The sequence below is a fragment of the Cynocephalus volans genome, chromosome 9 (genome assembly GCF_027409185.1).
Source record: "Cynocephalus volans isolate mCynVol1 chromosome 9, mCynVol1.pri, whole genome shotgun sequence".
Taxonomy (NCBI): Eukaryota; Metazoa; Chordata; class Mammalia; order Dermoptera; family Cynocephalidae; genus Cynocephalus; species Cynocephalus volans.
The window spans coordinates 52656706-52674301 of record NC_084468.1 but is presented as its reverse complement, the minus strand read 5'-3'; the positions used below and the strand labels follow the sequence as shown (position 1 = coordinate 52674301).

The following is a 17596-nucleotide window of genomic DNA, read 5'->3' as shown; positions in this document are numbered from 1 at the left end:
ATATGCTTATCTCTATTATCATGAAAAGTTTTGACATACCAACTGCTAATATTAAAAATAATTAAAAACCTAAATCTTAAAGGTCCATTCATCAATATGCCAACATTTTTAGACTACAATGGGGATTTTAAAAATACAGATCATAAACCACATTTTTATATAGAGTCATTGTGAATGTTACAGGAAGTTAAGGGTATTTCCATTACCTGCTATATTGATTATCGCATTTTTCTGATTACTTTTACTTTAAGATAATTGTTCTTATGCCAGTTCTTTTTTGTAATTATGAGTATTTTAGCATAGTAACATATTATTCAACTCCAGTATGTTTAATTTTAATAAAGTGCAAACAAGAAGGGATGCCCATAAAACATAATTAGAATTCCAATCTATTTCTCTTTCACAAAATTTGGATTTCTCCACAAACATGATCAATTAGGAACATAGGCTGTACAAGAACCTATCCCTTTCAGAATCGACTAAACATGAGGTCCATTAGCTAGTGTCTTGATAAAGGATCATGTGAACTAGACTTCAAAGAGAAAAAAAAATTCAAGTGTGAAATGTTATAAAAATTTTATTTTCCTAAAAAGTAATAATCGGTTTGTTTCACTGTCATAACTTTTACTTTCAGCTGGCTAAATAATGTGCTATATATGTGCAGTGTGTCTATTTGATATAAATTTACTTGTTGGAAAATCAGATAAACACATCAAAAATATGTAGATAAGTAGGTCACGAATGTCACAGGGAATTGAAAAATAAAGTCAACAAAAGGTGGTAGAAGGAAGAAAAAAATTTAAATTATTAATTCATCAACAGTTCTACATAAAAATGCATGTGAAAAAAATTCAAGTTCGGCAATTCAACCCTTGTTAAATGTAAATAGCACTAAATGAATACATGTTAAATACACACAAAATTCTATTGAAATGTATACACTCATTTATCCACTGTTTTGTTTTTATTATAGTCACATAAAACTTGGGCGAACAATCTCTCCCTGTGAAAATCTTTGGGATCTTAAGTCTCTCTGAAAGCACACCAATTACGATGCATGAGAGTTCAAAAATCTCTTGCTTTCATCTTGATGCAATAGCCTGGTAGGAACTGATAGTAATGAATGTTCTTCTGCACCAGTTTATGTACTGAAGTGATCTTTCTTCAACTTGGTCTGTGTAGAGCTGGGGAGACTACCTGCTTCAAATTTCCATATAATGAAACACAAAAGGTAACGGGCAGGGAGGTAGCAATATCCAAAAATCAGCATGCTGAATTGAGGTAGTTTCCTCATTATTTTATGAAGCTAACTTCTTACTGACAGAGTTGCTTTCATATAGATTACTGTTTGATTGGCAAAATAAGCAAAAGCCCTCATTATCCACAGACCACTTTTGTGTTTCTGAAGTTACCTTAAGCATGTCAAGAAAGGAGTATTTCATTGCCAAAGGTATTTTATGTATCAGGTGGATTAAACTTTCAGGTGCTAACATTGCCATAGTGTGTTGTGAGAAAACTTCATCACCGTTAAAGTTTGTGATTCTCCTCCAACTTAAAGACAATCTGTAGACTTAAAAAATACTGTCAATTGACTAAAAAGTAATGATACATACAATATTTTGAGGTGATATGAAGGTTATGATGTACTCTGGCCCAGCACAAATTTTTTTTGTCATATATTTTTAAACTATATATAGGTTACAGGCCATTCTCTAAACTCCTTATCTATCTAGATTTAAGGTATTGAATTATAGATGGGTGGTGGTTAGATTTTTGCAAAAGAAATCTCCAAGATATAACATGCTACGAAAGACATGATAATTTAGCAAATTCATTTTAGCTTTGCCCCAAGAGGGGCTCCAGGCTTGGACACTGCTGGTAAATGATCTGAAGTAATTAGAGATCAAGAAAAGTTTCTTTGAAGGACTTTTTCTTCTATTTCCTCCATATATAAAGCAACAAAAAAATGCCACAAAAAATGTCTTATACTATCTTTATAAAATGGATATTCTCTTTGCCATGGTTCTTGCAGCTTTTAGTAAATTAAGTGAAATTAAATTTCTAACATCAGAACGGAGCTTACAAAGGAGGAAAAAAATATATGATCTTCCCTGCCCAAAACTCGATGTTTAAACCTGATTCAATCTAGCTTTTAAAATAAGCATTTTGACTGCAGCTGGTTTATAAATAATCACATAGTAACCTATCTGTTAATCTGCTCAAAAGTAAGCTATTATTTCAGCCAACATAAACATGCCCGTCCCATTTTTCTGATTTACTTTGTCTGCAAAAACTGTATGATTTTGTGCTTAGGTTATTCATCTAGTCAGGTTGGATTTCTTTTGCATGAGTCACTTGGGCCACAGAGGATTACCAAAGTTTATACATTGAAAAGAGAAGGAAAGAAAGGCGAGAAAAATGAAGAGAATAATTCATCATATAGTACATACATCAATACAATATCTTCTAAATCTCAATCAGTTGTTTATTGGTTGGCAAACAAGTTTCACTTTTACAACAAATATTAGTAATGAGGTCATCCAACTTTGAGACCATACAAAATGGATCATAAATTTAAAAAAAAATTATATGTGCTGCTAATTTACTTCTTGTATTCCTACATTACTTAAAATCCTGTCAAATAAATAAATTTTCCTGTTAATAAACAGAAACCTTTTTAAAAAAATCACTTCAAAGTAATTTGACTTTTCAATTCTTACTACCAGGGAGTGAATTTCCTCTAAGAATTGGTAGTGCATGTGCCCACTTGGGGATCAGACTGAGCATTTAGCACTTTAACACCTATACCATTTTTCACATGCAGAAGCCCCACTAGTTCTATAGACACCTCTCGACTTCTAGAATCATAGCTACTGTCTTGGTGATGAACTGCTTGCCAAAGATGCTTTGCATTACAACAGATGTGCCCTGTAAACATAAAAGTTTGTCCTGCTCTAATTTGCAAAAATGCTGTTGGAAATATTTTGACTGAATAAAGATATATAGTGAGGGAAGGAAGTCTAATTTTATTTATTTTATTTATTTTTTTGTAAAAAATAATTTGTTTGCATTACTAGAAAATGATTCTTATAAAGTGATAGTTTCATTTATTTATTTATTTTTTGCCAGGTGAAATTTTAAAGGAAAAAAAATAAAAGGAAGAAAGAAAAGAAAGAAGAAAGGAAGGAAACCTTGCTCTCTTACTGGTAGACAAACTTGCAAGACCAGCACGAAAGAAAAAGAAAATTTTTTTTTTTTTCCACTACATTAACAGGACTCCAATTCTGGAGGAACAGAAAGCAGACTATATGTGCAATGCTAGTATCTGTACATTACATAGAAATTGTTCAATTTTTTTCTGCCATTAGTTTTATCGTCAGTTAATACAGCAAATCATAAAATATGCATTTAGCATATAATTCTAGAATTCCCCTCCATTTCATTATTAATTTTGTTGTTTTATTTTGTTTTCCACAGCTATCCCTGCTGTGATAAATTCAGGTTGTGAGTGACCAAAACCACTATGTGATACAGTTTTGCTTTGCTTTTATGTTTGTGCAGCACTCCAATCTAGATGCAGCATTGTTACTAATTTCAAACAATTGTTCTGGCCTTTCAAAAATCAGGTCCTTGTAATCATAGTAACAGAGCATCAGAGATGTTAAAACAAACACAACATAATTCAACAAGGCCACAATGAGTGCCATTTTCTTCATATCTCGTTCATTAACATAATGAAGTCTCCATCTGAGGGGGAAAGGACAGGAAAGGATAGGGCACAGGGGAATTTCAGCAGTTATCTTTCTCCCCTGGGCTGACCTAAAAATCCCAGTACAAAAAAAAAAAAAAAGAAAAAAGAAAAAGAAGTCTGAGAGTTTGTGTTTGTCTTTCGAGAACAGCATAGAGATTTAGGAGGACACATATTATTACCACCGCTTATATCAACTCGAAACAGTCACCAAGGTGTTAGCAGTTTTGTTGGTTTAAATTTCTGCGTCATCTTCTATAGACTAGTGACCAAATGAGCAGGTCCTTTTGAACTTCCCTCTGGAGGGGTCCCATCTTTGTTTGGAGGAACGATGAATCCATCACTGCTGCCACGCCCTAGCTGGTAGTAAGCGTGCAGCTGATGGACGTGGTTTCTGGAGCCCAGGTTTGGCATGCTTTTGTAGTAAACATCTTCGACGTCACCACATTTGGCCGGTGGGGGTTCGGTCTGGGTGCTGGTGGTAACGCTCTCTGTGGCCACCACACCAGCCAGCGCTGGCATGCTGGTGTAGAGAGAGTCCCTGTGGGGTGACTGGAGATCTTCTGTGTGCTCGTTGGTTAGCAAAGGGAAAAAGCTCTCACTGTGGTCTTGGGGGATCCGCCTTCTGTTATAATGGTGTGGCTGGTGGTTCTCTGTGGAGTAAACTCTTGGGGGCAGCAAAGGAGCATCGGATTCCTCATGAATGAGTTCCAGGCCCAAGCTCTCCTCATGGTTAAAGGAGGTGGCGTCATCCAGGACAATGGCGTCATCTTCACTCCCACTGCCGAGGTTATTCACCAGCTTGTTCATCAGATTCCTGTTCTGTTCGCTGGAGCGCTCGTGGTTGTTCAGGTAAGAAGGGATATAGTTGGAAGTGAGTTCCTTCAAAATCTTTTTCTCTAGGGCTGTCTCGTTATGGTTATAGCCACGGTCTATGATTTGCACACAGTTGCTCAGGTATTCACCGCTGGCAATGCTGTAACTATTGCCATGGTTACCATTCAGTGGTAGAGTATCCATGACACTTGTATCCCTGGCATTGTTCAGAAGCCCCTCTGAAAAAGATTACAAGACACTATGACATTTATATCCAAAAGGCCATAGAACACAAACACAAAAGCAAAAACATTCGACTATGAAATATGTATAAATTGCTAGCATTTGTACTTCAATATAAGATGTTTGAAAGAAACAAAAAGTATTATTAAAAGAAAAAAAACCCTGTAAATTATAAATCTGCAATTTCCACACAAACATTGCCTGACATTATTTGAAGTATATTTGGTTAAAACTTGGACAAAATAAAGCAAAATTTTGGTGTAGTTATTCATAGCTTTCAATTTATACACATCAAAGTCAATTAAATAATTCATTACCTTTCATTTTACGTCTTAACATTAAAATAGCTATAATATTAACATAATTCATGTGTGGTACTTTGAACATACTGGTTTAAAAGTAAAAGAAACAATTTCTAATAATTTGATATATAATTTTGTAAGATAATCGCTACACACAAAACCACAGAAGGATTATGTTAAATTTGTCAGAATGATGAAGTTATGAAATAATGCTTAGTCAAATAAATGGTACGTTAAAATAATTTACACATAGGAACTTTCAGAACAAGTATTTGGATTTACTTTCTAATTTTTTTCCGCTATAAGCACGTTGGTTATTATTATATATTAACCCATTAGTGATTGTTTAGGGTCATTAGGTAATACTATAAAAGAACATGCAAAGACACAGAGATCTGATTCCTAAAAACATATTTTCAGTATTAACATTACCATATATAATGAGTGATGACTTTGTGTGCATATTAAACTTTGGGTTTAAAATAGGATAAACATTTTATTCTGGTAAGAACAGTTGCAGTGAAATAAATTTGACCACATATTTTCTTCAAGGTTTTTGCATTCCCTTGAAAGAACAGAAATCCAAGAATCTGAATATTTTAATAATCACTTCAAATGCAACCATGAAAGAAAAAAACACAAACATTTAACCAATATTGGTAAATAAAAAAGGATATTTCTTTACAGAAAAGTTAACTGAAGAATTCTATTAAACTTCTCAATACATTGCTATCTTGTGAAAATATAGCATTCATTCTATATCTGTGATGCAGGTATGTTTAAACTAGTTCATTGCAGGTTGAAATGAAGTATCTCAAATACATCAATTTTTATGTGGACTCATGCATACTTTGTATTCAGGTAACTCAGTTTTCAAAAACAGCAATGCATAAAATGCTTTAATAAGCAGTCATCACAGACATAGGGTGAAACAATTTATTTTCATGTTATAAGATATCTTCTAGACAAATCCACAATGTTAAGAAAAAAATAAAGGTAAATGCTTTTTAAAGTGCTGTATGTAATGGGTGATTGCTGTTGGACAGGCTGCAATGGTATGCTTGATGGTTATGGTTGGTGGCTGATGCATTGAAACATGTGTTTATTATTTCTGTTGTCAATGCATTAGGTACGGGCTGAAAACAGCCATAAGAAAATAAAGTATGTTGCATTATGACACATTTTTATGATGGAATGTACTAATAAAAATTAAAAGCTTATGAATTACTCAGCAAAAATAAATGCTTAATTTAAAAACAATTTAACTCACAGAAACATTACATGAGACTTAACTACGTTGATTATGTGACGATAAAAGAATCAGACAACAAAAGCGTCTAAACTCTGTTAACATATAAGTCAATTTATAGGCTCTTTCACTTTTAAATTGTGAGATGAACTGTTTTTAATAACTACATCATCTATATGTGATGCAATAAAAGTGAACTAAAAAAAATTACATTTGATATGCAATGTTTAGCTTTACTCCCATACTTGTCTCTCTGTAGGGCTCTAAACGACAGCATGAAGAAAAGGAAAGAAAAAACAACAAGTAAGCTTACAGCGACAGTAGAAGAAACATGAGTAAAAAGCAAATTGATGATATGCAGAAAAAAGAGTCAAAGGAAATAATTTCCACTGCCCCAAAATTCATGAATCTGTGTTACATGGTTTATCATAATTAAAAATACTGAAATGTTAGTCGGAAAACAAGAAATCCCCCCTTAACACATGCTAATATAATGAGTCTTTAATAAGCATTTCTACAGTTTGTAAATTTCAAACAGATACAAAGTTTTTTAAAAATTAAGTTATCACACAAACCAAGGAGAGTAAAAATTCAAGGGCAAGCCATGACTATTTCCACCACCATATTTCAATGTTATATATGTGTGTGTGTATGTTAGAACACACCTGCTCCTAAGAATGTTATTTAATTTTTAAACTTTTGACTAAAATGATAAAAAAATCTTTAGCTTGTATACAGAGAGAAAATCAGAGTTGGAAGTTTTCATAATTATGTTCTTTTTTTTACCCTATGCATCATATTCTTTTCCGGCACACAGCTTATTTTTCCCTGCTATACCAATACAAATGTTTGTTATTATATGTAAACGAAAGTTATCAATACTGTCATTTCTAGAGCTCATATTCAAAAGTTGTTCAACTAGGGAGAAACAAAAGGTTAAATCCATTTATTATTCTGTATCAAGAAAATGTGAGGGGGGACAAACACCACCATCAATATCAGGTTTTTTTCTGGATTGTATGCAATCAAACATTTTGAGAGCCGATCCTTTAAAAACAACCCTAGCATAATTACATTTTTATGAAAAAAACTCATATTTTATTCAGAATTGCTCTTGCTGATTTTGTTTACAGGAAGGTTAAAATATCACAAAATAAAAACTAGTGAATTCATTGGGCCAGATCATTTCAAGGAGTTCCAACTTGTTATAATTTAACTACTATCATAAAGAGACAGTCTTTGTACTTTAGAGGTTGATTTGCTTCCCAGTAAAAAGACCAACAATATTTAAAAATGCACAGGAAATCTCTTTTAAAGTTTCAAAATAGCTTCAGAATAAGAATTTGAAATAAAGAGCCAATCCAGTATACCAGCAGATGTAAATGCTTATAGGCTCTTTATGGTTCATTCTTTAAATGAGACTCTTTTAGAACTGGAAAGTACACTGGAGATCATTGAAGTTCAATTCCCACTTTTGAGAGATGAGGAAACTGCAGCCAAGAGAGGCTGGGCCTTATCTAATGCCACCCTGCTAATAAGGCAGAGCTGGGATCAGAAAGGTAGTCTTCTAGATTTTCTCCAGCTCTGTTTGCTGCAGTCTCCTTCTTTTCACATACGCCTTAGGCTTTGGAAGCCATAACAGACATTTATTTACATACTTTATATATAATATAATCTTGTATTCGTACCAATTATAATGTATTCTTCATTACATCCCACCCTATTGATATATATCTTTTTTAAAGTTTTAGGATTGAATTAAATTACTTTAACATGTAAATTATTTTAGTAAAATCATGACTTCCTCTTTGTTTCTTTGTTGGCAGTTTTTCTATAATGAAGTTTATCTTTGCAAAAACTGAATTTCTAGTACTGGTAAGAAGATAATGGTCAGAAATACTATGCATAAAATTTTAAATATTTCCACAGATAGAATCCGAATTCAATGTAATAAAAGCATGTTATTCATCTTTATGCATAACTCCATATGCTTCAGTAACACTATAAACACATCTTTACATATTTTAAATAAAGGCACTGCAAACAAGATTGAGGACTGTAAATCAGAATGCTTCTATGCCTGGATAGAATTGGTCCAAGTGCATTAGAGGACCCACAGAACAGGACCAGGTGGTAATTCAACATAAACTACTCCAGTACATACCGAGCCACCTATAATTCATGTAAGATTTCACCTTGCCAGTAAGAATATAAGTGCATTCATCTGAAAGCATAAGATTAGTAGCAATATGACAATCACCAAGATTTTTGGTCAACGGTAAAAATAATTATTTTAAACATTACCACAGTTTATTAACATCTTAAAAATATTTAAATGTAATATACCTAAATATTTCCCATTCTGACTCTAAAATACATTAATAAAATTATTTACCTTTGTTTTTAAGAAAAGTCAGAATTTATTGAATTTACTAGAATAAAAGATAAATCCATTCATAAGAATCCTTTGTGTATTTATTAGTAATCTTAATAACAATAACCAGTAATGAATTCCAGTATAAAACTCTGTATTTATATGATATTATTTTATGTTTTACATTGTGAGAATGTTGATTTGATAGTTTTAATAGAAGTGTTCCATCCTTAGGAAATTCTCCTATTTCATGATACCAATAAAAATAAAGATAAAAGGCAGATATTTAATTAGGGAAAACATACAGAATAATAATTGTTACTTTTTCAATATATAAGAAATTAGAAATTACATCTGAAAAAACAAAATGGGTAAACAAAATGTAATCCATATTTATTACTTGTTTTAAAATAATTACCAACAACTCTTCCATATAATGTGAATAATGTAGACTATAGTTAATTTGCAGATATGGTGCAAATATCCATTTAATGTCATTCAAAATTTACTGATATGTCAGCACACTTTAAAATGTTTATAATGACACAACTATCTTTTATTTGACCTAAAGAAATAAAGTAAAAAAAAAACAAAACAAGCTTTTATAAAGTCCACTAAATTGTTCTGCCAAACCACAACTGGTACATTTATAATGTACAATTCTTTGAGTGCTACAGTGAACTGGGGACACTGAGAAAAGAGAGACAATTTAGATGAGATAACCACAAAGAAGGACCCAGAAACTGCCTCGTATTGATGGTTCCGTTTTATCAGGAAGATGAAGACTAAAGGAGGACAGGTTAGCTACTTTCAAATATTTAAAGGATTGCCAGAGAGAGCAGGAGAATGCTTTGCTCTTCTTTGCTTTGGAGGGCAAACCTTCGCATCATGGCCAGAGGAAAATTGCAACTCAATGGGAAGAAAAATACATATATAACAAATAGAGCATTTCAACAGTACAATAATAGAAATTCTGAGGTGGGAAGGGCCCTATTAGAGGAAATACTTAAGCATAGGCTGTCAGAATGTCAGCAGTAATATAATGAGGATTTAATGAGCTTCTATCCCTTCTTCTAAAAGTCTGATTCTTAGACATATAGGTCTTGAGAAACTTGATGACACTGAAAGTTTTCTGAATTATTTCACTGTATTGACAAACATATTGACTAAATTCCTGAAGTCACTTTTGAATTATTGACTTTGGCACTTTTGAAATAATTTAAAATCATCCTTTGTATCTGACAAAGTTTCTACTGGAGGAAGCTCAAGTGGTTTTAGATGACTAGTGGCCATGTTGTAACAAACATATGCTTTTCTGTAATGGCGTGTGCACACCAACTTTTATGCACTCACACCACTAGTCTTTTACCTCTGGCTGTGAAAGAAAAAAAACAAAAAACAAAAAACACCCAGAATTCCCACAGGGGATAACAGAAATTTTATTCAAAATTGCCTGGAAAATGTGAATACTGCTAATATATCACATTCAACTTGAAGGAACCATGGAAGTCTCTTTGTTATTGTTAATTTTCTTTCTAATATAATTATAAGTAAGTGGATCACTGACTAGGATTTTACTTTTATGAAACTTTCTTTGGATAATTTTTTTCCTGTGATCTCTACATATGATACAAATATTTAAAATTTCCGGTGCCCCTAAAAAATGCTTATACTTAGGAAAGGTAAAACCATGTCCAAATGCTTATATTGTAAATGATTTTAAAGAGATATATATTAATTTTTCTGAGATACAATTAAATTTTTCTATCATTTTAAAGCTGGAGGATATAGAGAGGAACCAATATCAAAAATCTTGTTTTTAACATGCAGCCACAGTGGAAAGAGCAATTTTGTGACCTACCAGAGTTTGCACATATAGGCAATGGCAGAGCTAAAGTAGAACCTGAGCTGCTACTCTTCAGTTCACTGCTCTTTCATCAACAGCTTAGTACAATGGAATTTTCCCTAGACTTGATTTAAGTGCTTTCATTAGTACTAATGCTTTGTGCCCACAGCGTGCTTCATGGTATAAAGAGTAAGATTTATTTTCTTGATCTTTTAACATTAAGACTACTGAATTAAGACTTTCTTTATCTTACTTACCTTAGGAAAATATCTCATTTCTCAAAATAAATGCATAGGTATTTAATACAGAAATGAAGGATCAACAAGAAAAGTACTGACAAAGCACAATACATTTTATAACATTACAGAGAAACAAACACATATGGATGAATCAAGCATTTGTTTATCAGAAGGAATCCATTTCTTACTAAGGAGAACCTAAGGAAAATGGAAAATAAAAGCACCAAGAGGGGTGGAATGTGAAAGGAGTCTGTGTGTCTGCTTCCAAAACAAAGAAAAGGCAGGAGAAAGAAAATAGAATGTGCCCATAAAAACTACATAAGATGGGACTCTCACTTGAAAAAATTGAGATAAACTCCAGCACACCTTGTGTGTTGTACATGCTGACAGAAGGGTTGTTACAGACCGCCGGTTCCCCAAGCAATGTATTATAGGGATTGTTAGTACCATGCGGACGAAGCAGAGCATTGCTTATAAGATGATTAGCCATGGCTCCTGGAGCAGCCCCATAGAAAGACAGAGAAAAAAAAAAAAAAGGTCAATCAGGCAAATGTGTTTGAAAAAAAGAAAGGAAACATTTAGAATGACAACAGTTCATATAGTCCTGATTACAGGCAGGCAGATAATTAGACTAAAAAAATATGCTGCTAGAGCACACGTTTCCAACAATGCACATATCCGAGTCAATGGGAAAGAAAGAAAATGATTTACAGTGTTGATTAAGCCACATTTAGGGTGTTCTCTTTCCCAAGGTGTATGCAAGAATATATTCCCATGCTTGCTAAAAATAAACATAAACATAAAGCAAAATCCAGTCATCCATACAAATGAAACACAGAAGCCAAAACAAAGTTTAAAACACAAAAAGAAAAGCTAAAATAAAACATTCCCTCATTCACAGATATATTTGGGTTGTTTCCAATAAAAGTAAAAAAGAATAAAAAGCAACAATAAAACACTCATTTGGAGAGCAGTTGTTGACACAACAGAAGAATTTGACATTTCTTAAGTTCTATGATGAGGAATTATTTAATAATAAAATATAATCACTCTTATTAGTACACCATAGTAAGCATACTAATTTGGTGATCTTACAAATCTGATAAAAAATCATATGGATATTATTTTTAAATATTTATAATAAAATATTAACTTTATGGTATCAAGCAATATACATACAGATAATTCCATTTTCCATTTTCCAACTGGTCATTCAAACTTTGGCACAGCAAAGTAACAAACTTAAATTTTTTCATCTTTGTGTGAACAGATGTTCTTAGTTTCTAACACACAATTATTATGAGTTACAACCTCCTGTCCTCCTAAGCCATTTAACCAAGAAGCAAAATATCACAGGAAGAGTTTTATTAAATATAATTAGGCCATGTATAAAAATCATAGGCAAAATTGTGTGTTTATGTTAGATGATAAAGAAAGGAAAAGTGACTGAGAAAAGGAAAATACAAATTGTACAGGAACAGTCAGTTGAACACACAGGAATACATCAATTTAAATATATATAAATGCATTAGAGTATGAAAATGGAAGCTACAGACTAGGAGAAAATATGTGCAAGCAAATTTACAAATATTTGTGATCCAACAAAGAACTAGTATCTAGGATAAAGAAATAACTCCCAAACGTCAGCACTAAAAACAAACACAATTCAATTAGAAAATGTTCCAAAGGCATAAACAGACATTTCACAGAAGAAAATACGCAGGTGACAAATAAGCTCATGAAAAAAATGCTATTAGCCATTAGGGAAATACAGTTTAAAACCACAATGCATGATCTCTACACATCTAAAATAAAAATGGAGACAACATTAAATGCTGGCAAGGATGCAGAGAAATTGGATCACTCATACATTGCTGGTAGGAATGTAAAACAGGACAGCACCCTGTAAAACAGTTTGGAAGTTTCCCATAAAACTAAACATCACATTACTCTACCATCCAGCAATTGCACCCTTGGGCATTTATCACAGAGAAAAGGAAATTTATGTTCATACAAAAACCTGTACATGAATGTTCATGGCAGCTTTATTTGTAATAGCCCCAAACTGAAAACAGCTCAAATTTCCTTCAACTGTGAAATAGTCAGACCTTATGTAGCATATCCATTACCACATACTACTACTCAGCAATCAAAAAGAACATACCACTGATACCCATAAAAACCTGCACGAATCTCTAGAGAATTGTATTGAGAAAAGACAAGCCCAAAAGGTTACCTATTGTATAAGTCCATTTATATATAACATATTGTATAATTCCACTTATGTGTGTATATATCTACATAAATGTGTGTGTGTGTATACACACACAACACTCTTAAAATGACAAAATTACAGAAATGGAGAACAGATTAGTGTTCCCAGGGGTTAAAGATGGAATGGGGATATAAGTGGGTACTGTAATAAAGGGTAACATGAGGCATCCTTCGGGGTTGGAACTATTCTGTATCTTGACTATGATGGTGTATATATGAACCAACTTTATGGATAAAATTGCATAGAATTAAACATACACAAATACAATTATCTACAAGAAAAACTGCTGAAATCTGAATAAGATTGGTAGATTGTATCAATGTCAATATCCTGGTTGTGATATTGTAGTATAGTTTCACAAGATATTGAGGAAACTGGGTAAAGAATACACTACCTCTTGGTATTATTTTGTACAACTGCATGTGTATCCACAATTGTCTCAAAATAAAAATGCATACTGAATTTTAAAAAATTAGTTATTCCTAGGAAATGTTAAAAAATGAGAAGGGAATACTTGGTAATAGTAGTTTTAATCTTTTCTAAATTAAAACTCCATGTCATTGTAAGTTATCAGTCAACATAAATAACCTCAAAATTGAAAGTGAACACCTCTTGATTTAATGGACAATATAACTTGTCAGATATCTAAGTTGGAAAGTATCAATTCATTCAGGAAATAAGTCGTGTGTTTGCATTCTGTATATCCTGCAAAGAATTAGCCCAGAACTAGCACAGAATTTATTTGCTAAATGTTCAATATGCGTTTGCTTAAATTACACAATATACACATTTAAATGTTCTTACATCACAATATCATGTAATGGGTCTATCAAGGTGTTACTTTCCATTTATGAATTAGATATATGGCATATTGATAAGAAAAGTTAAGAAGCTTGTTATACTATCTTTCAGATTTAAAAAAATGGAAAACTGTACATCTTAAACATTTATATTGTTGATATTACACACATTTAAGATTAACTGTTTGAGACAGGATTTGGTCTGTACAACATTTTAAAAAACCAAATTACCTGTAAGTTGTACCTGCTACCTAATATTTATTATTCTAGCCTTTTCTCAAGTAAAATGTAATATTAGTTTTCTAATACAAATAATTACTTTCTAAAATTACTCTAATAAGCACTTAAATAGAAAATAATTAAAATGAACTAGTGTACAAGCCTTAAAAATAGAAAATTACTCAAATTCTTTACACCCTGTCAAGGGTCAAAATAGAGCTAAGATCTTTATGGCTAAGGCGTACACCCACATCTCTACATATTTTTCATTACTATACATTACCTAATTTGAACTAACTGGAAAACAAACAATAGGGTGAGAAGACTGCATTCTATTTTTTCGCCCTCACATCGCACAGTTTGAAAAGTAAAATATTTCTTTATCTTATCTACATATATAGATTTTTTTCTATATTGATGTAAAAGAAAATGATTTGTGTTTTAGAAAGAGGAAACAACTGAATTGGGAAGAATCAAGTATGAACAAGAAGCAGATGATTCAATATTTTGGTTTCTGTGTTTATCATTCAGTTTATAAAAATATCAAGAATATAAGAACAAAAAGTGTTAACAGAACAACAAAAAAGGAGGAGTTTCATAATGGAATTCTAATGAAGGTATCAAAGTTTTTACAGATAATCCATCTGGTTATATCTTTTCCTGCATAAAGCCAGCACATGGCTTTGGTAAGTTGCCTCCTCCAGTCTCAGTCCAATTCAGAATCAGTTACTCATCTGTATCTATACAGAGTGTCATGCAGTCATAATTGGAGATCTGCCTGCTGTTTATACTAAAACCATGCAATCTCTTATATAAAATAATTTTAAAATTGCAAACAAAATACATGTCTTCTTTATCTTTGGTGTTAAGGACCTTTTTCCTGATTTAAAAAAAAATCACTAAATTTTTTACTATCACTCACATTTTTACCTTAGGCACCATTGGAAGCCAATATAATTACTGTCTCTGAAACTAAACTTTAGTTCTACAAATGGAGAGTTATAATTCAAGTGAGGGCTTCAGGAATAGGAACAAAAGAATAGGAAGTGGAATTTGATGATTAATGAATGTTATGCAAAGAGTATAAAGATATAGATAAGCTTTATGGTTTTGTTAATATGAAAGAATAAGGGATATGTCTGAGTAATCAACAATTTTCCCTCATTTCATTCACCTCCCGTAAGTCAATACTTTTTCATGATCACTTAGGACTTGGAGTGCCATTAAGAAGTCATTCTTCCTATCTCCATCACAAATAATAATTTTTCTAGGAGGTATTATCACGTTTCTTGCAGTCCACACTCACATTTAGGGATTTCAATTATATTTTTAAATGGTGGCACTGTGGCTGAAAAACAAAACAAAAAACAAAACCCAGCTTGCTGCCATTGCTGACACCTTTTAATTAAATCTTGCAGAGATCCTGTCTTCCTTCATATTTTATTTGCAAAGTTGCTTTTTTCTCTTCTCTATAGCTGAACTGCATTTCACTTGTCTTTGCTAAAGTCTACTCTGTTTGCTAATGGTTGTTTCCCCAACTGACTTAAGTCACTTTGACTTCTGATACTATTTCCCAGGAGTTTTTCTACCCTGTCTTTTCCTTTTGCCTCCAACTAACTTTGGATTTGTAAACTTCCCTTCTAACAGCTGTGAAATTGCTGAAGACTTCCAAACAGTTCAGTGTTTACTGACCATCTGTCACTGTTTTTCAGCTGAAAAGTTAAACTTACTGGTTGGTTTGAAGACACAAATAAGTTGGTGTTTTTTGTTTGTTTTTTGGTTAGGAGAGGACAGTTACAATACTACATATATGAAGAGAATGTTTATGTACTAATTTTCATTGGAATGTAAACTTCAGGAAAATGAAATACATAAGGAGTTTTTCACTGCTCTATAGCAAGTGTCTAGAATAGTTCCCAGAACTCAATAAATATTTGCTTAATTAGTAAAAAAAAAAAAATTACATGAAATTGATGGTATCTTGAAAATATAAAACTAAAACAAAATCATTTTACCAATTATTAGTAATGTTATAATTTGAGTAAATTTTTTGAGAGTGCCAACTGTCCATTTCCTAATGTGATTTATTTTCTTCTAATACTATACCAGGAACTGAACTATGGAAACTTTTAGAGCAGAAATAAACAATCATATAATTATTTGGAAATACAAAATGCCAAGTGAATACTCACTGCAAATAACAATGATGGCAGAAAGGAAAAAACAAACAAACAAATGAACCCACAACCTGCCATGACTCAAACTAAAAAGCTCAAATTGGGGTTAAAAATAAAGTGGCTATGTAATAATAGCTGTTTCTTAATGACTTAACTCACTAAATCCTAGCTAAAGTATAGGTGTACCTGCTTATTACAAATAAGGGTTAGCTCTATAATAAAAACACAGAAAAGGAATTAAGATTGAATTTCAACATATGTGAATCATCAATATCGATGATGACGATTTGTTTCTGGTGAAAGTGAGTTACAAAGCAAATAGGATTTTTACGACCAATATTTTAAAAAATGGGGAAACAGACAATTATTTAAAAAGTCAGACACTACAACCCCAACAAAAGATTGTGTAGAATCATAGTCATATTAAGAAGTTATTTTTTACTGTATTTGTACCTGAAGATTGAGACTGATATAAATGTTTTTGAATGAGTGAACTTCGAATGGAATAATAATGAGTACACTCTTTTCACAAATGTATAGTTTTACTACAAAACTGATATTTCTTTCCTTATGAAAACAGAACAGGTGTTTTGATATTGGGAGGCCCTGAATGACAGCATTGTCTGGGCTAGTTCAGTGTGATGCATGTAACTGAGGAATGGAAATCTAAGGCAGATCAGTGTGCTTTGAAATTATGGAGTAAAAAACAGATCTGAAAAAGGATAACAGTTGGATCTCACTTGGATCTATACTATATCATTCACAAACATAATTCAAACAACGCTTCTTCTTGACAGCAGGCTAACAAAAGTACACTGAAAGGCTCTTAAAATAACGTGAATGGACACTCTGCTCTGCCCTTCAGACTTCATTTTTTAAAAAACATGCTTACATTCTTATTAGATCATATTGGATGACCAAAGTTTTATCAGTCAAGACCTTGGTGATCTAATGAGCCAACTGAGTACAACCATTCTTCAATAGTTACATAGCAATATTCCTTAATTTTCATCTCCTTGTTATTTATAAATATATACGATGGCAAATGTTCTGTTTGTTTTATCCTAATAACATAGTTTTCCCTAATAGTCTTTCTTTAGCATATCTTATCCTCCATTCATTTCTTCATGGCTCTCTCCCCCTTGGTTTGACACATTTTTTTTTTAATGAAGTCATTTCCAATATGTACATTGACTGATGTATATACATCAGTTATATATAGCAGAGTTACTTTGAGTGATGCCTCTGTTTTTGCCTTCACATCTTAATTTCGGCCCCTAATAGACAGTATTTACGGGGCCGGCCCGT

At 32.4% G+C, this 17596-nt stretch overlaps 1 protein-coding gene across 18 annotated transcripts in view; it reads right to left on the bottom strand.

Moving 5' to 3' along the window:
• Positions 1–4003: 4003 nt before the first annotated feature.
• The window catches only part of ADGRL3 (adhesion G protein-coupled receptor L3), a 491846-nt gene continuing 478253 nt past the window's right edge, over positions 4004–17596 (bottom strand). For 11 of the 18 annotated variants that reach the window (XM_063108118.1, XM_063108117.1, XM_063108121.1 and 8 more), the window contains one exon: positions 4004–4803. In XM_063108118.1, coding sequence (XP_062964188.1) covers positions 4004–4803 — 800 coding nt within the window. Of the gene's footprint in view, positions 4804–6569; positions 6622–11183; positions 11313–17596 lie in introns of all 18 variants that reach the window. The other 7 variants (XM_063108127.1, XM_063108135.1, XM_063108134.1 and 4 more) reach the window with 5 other exon arrangements.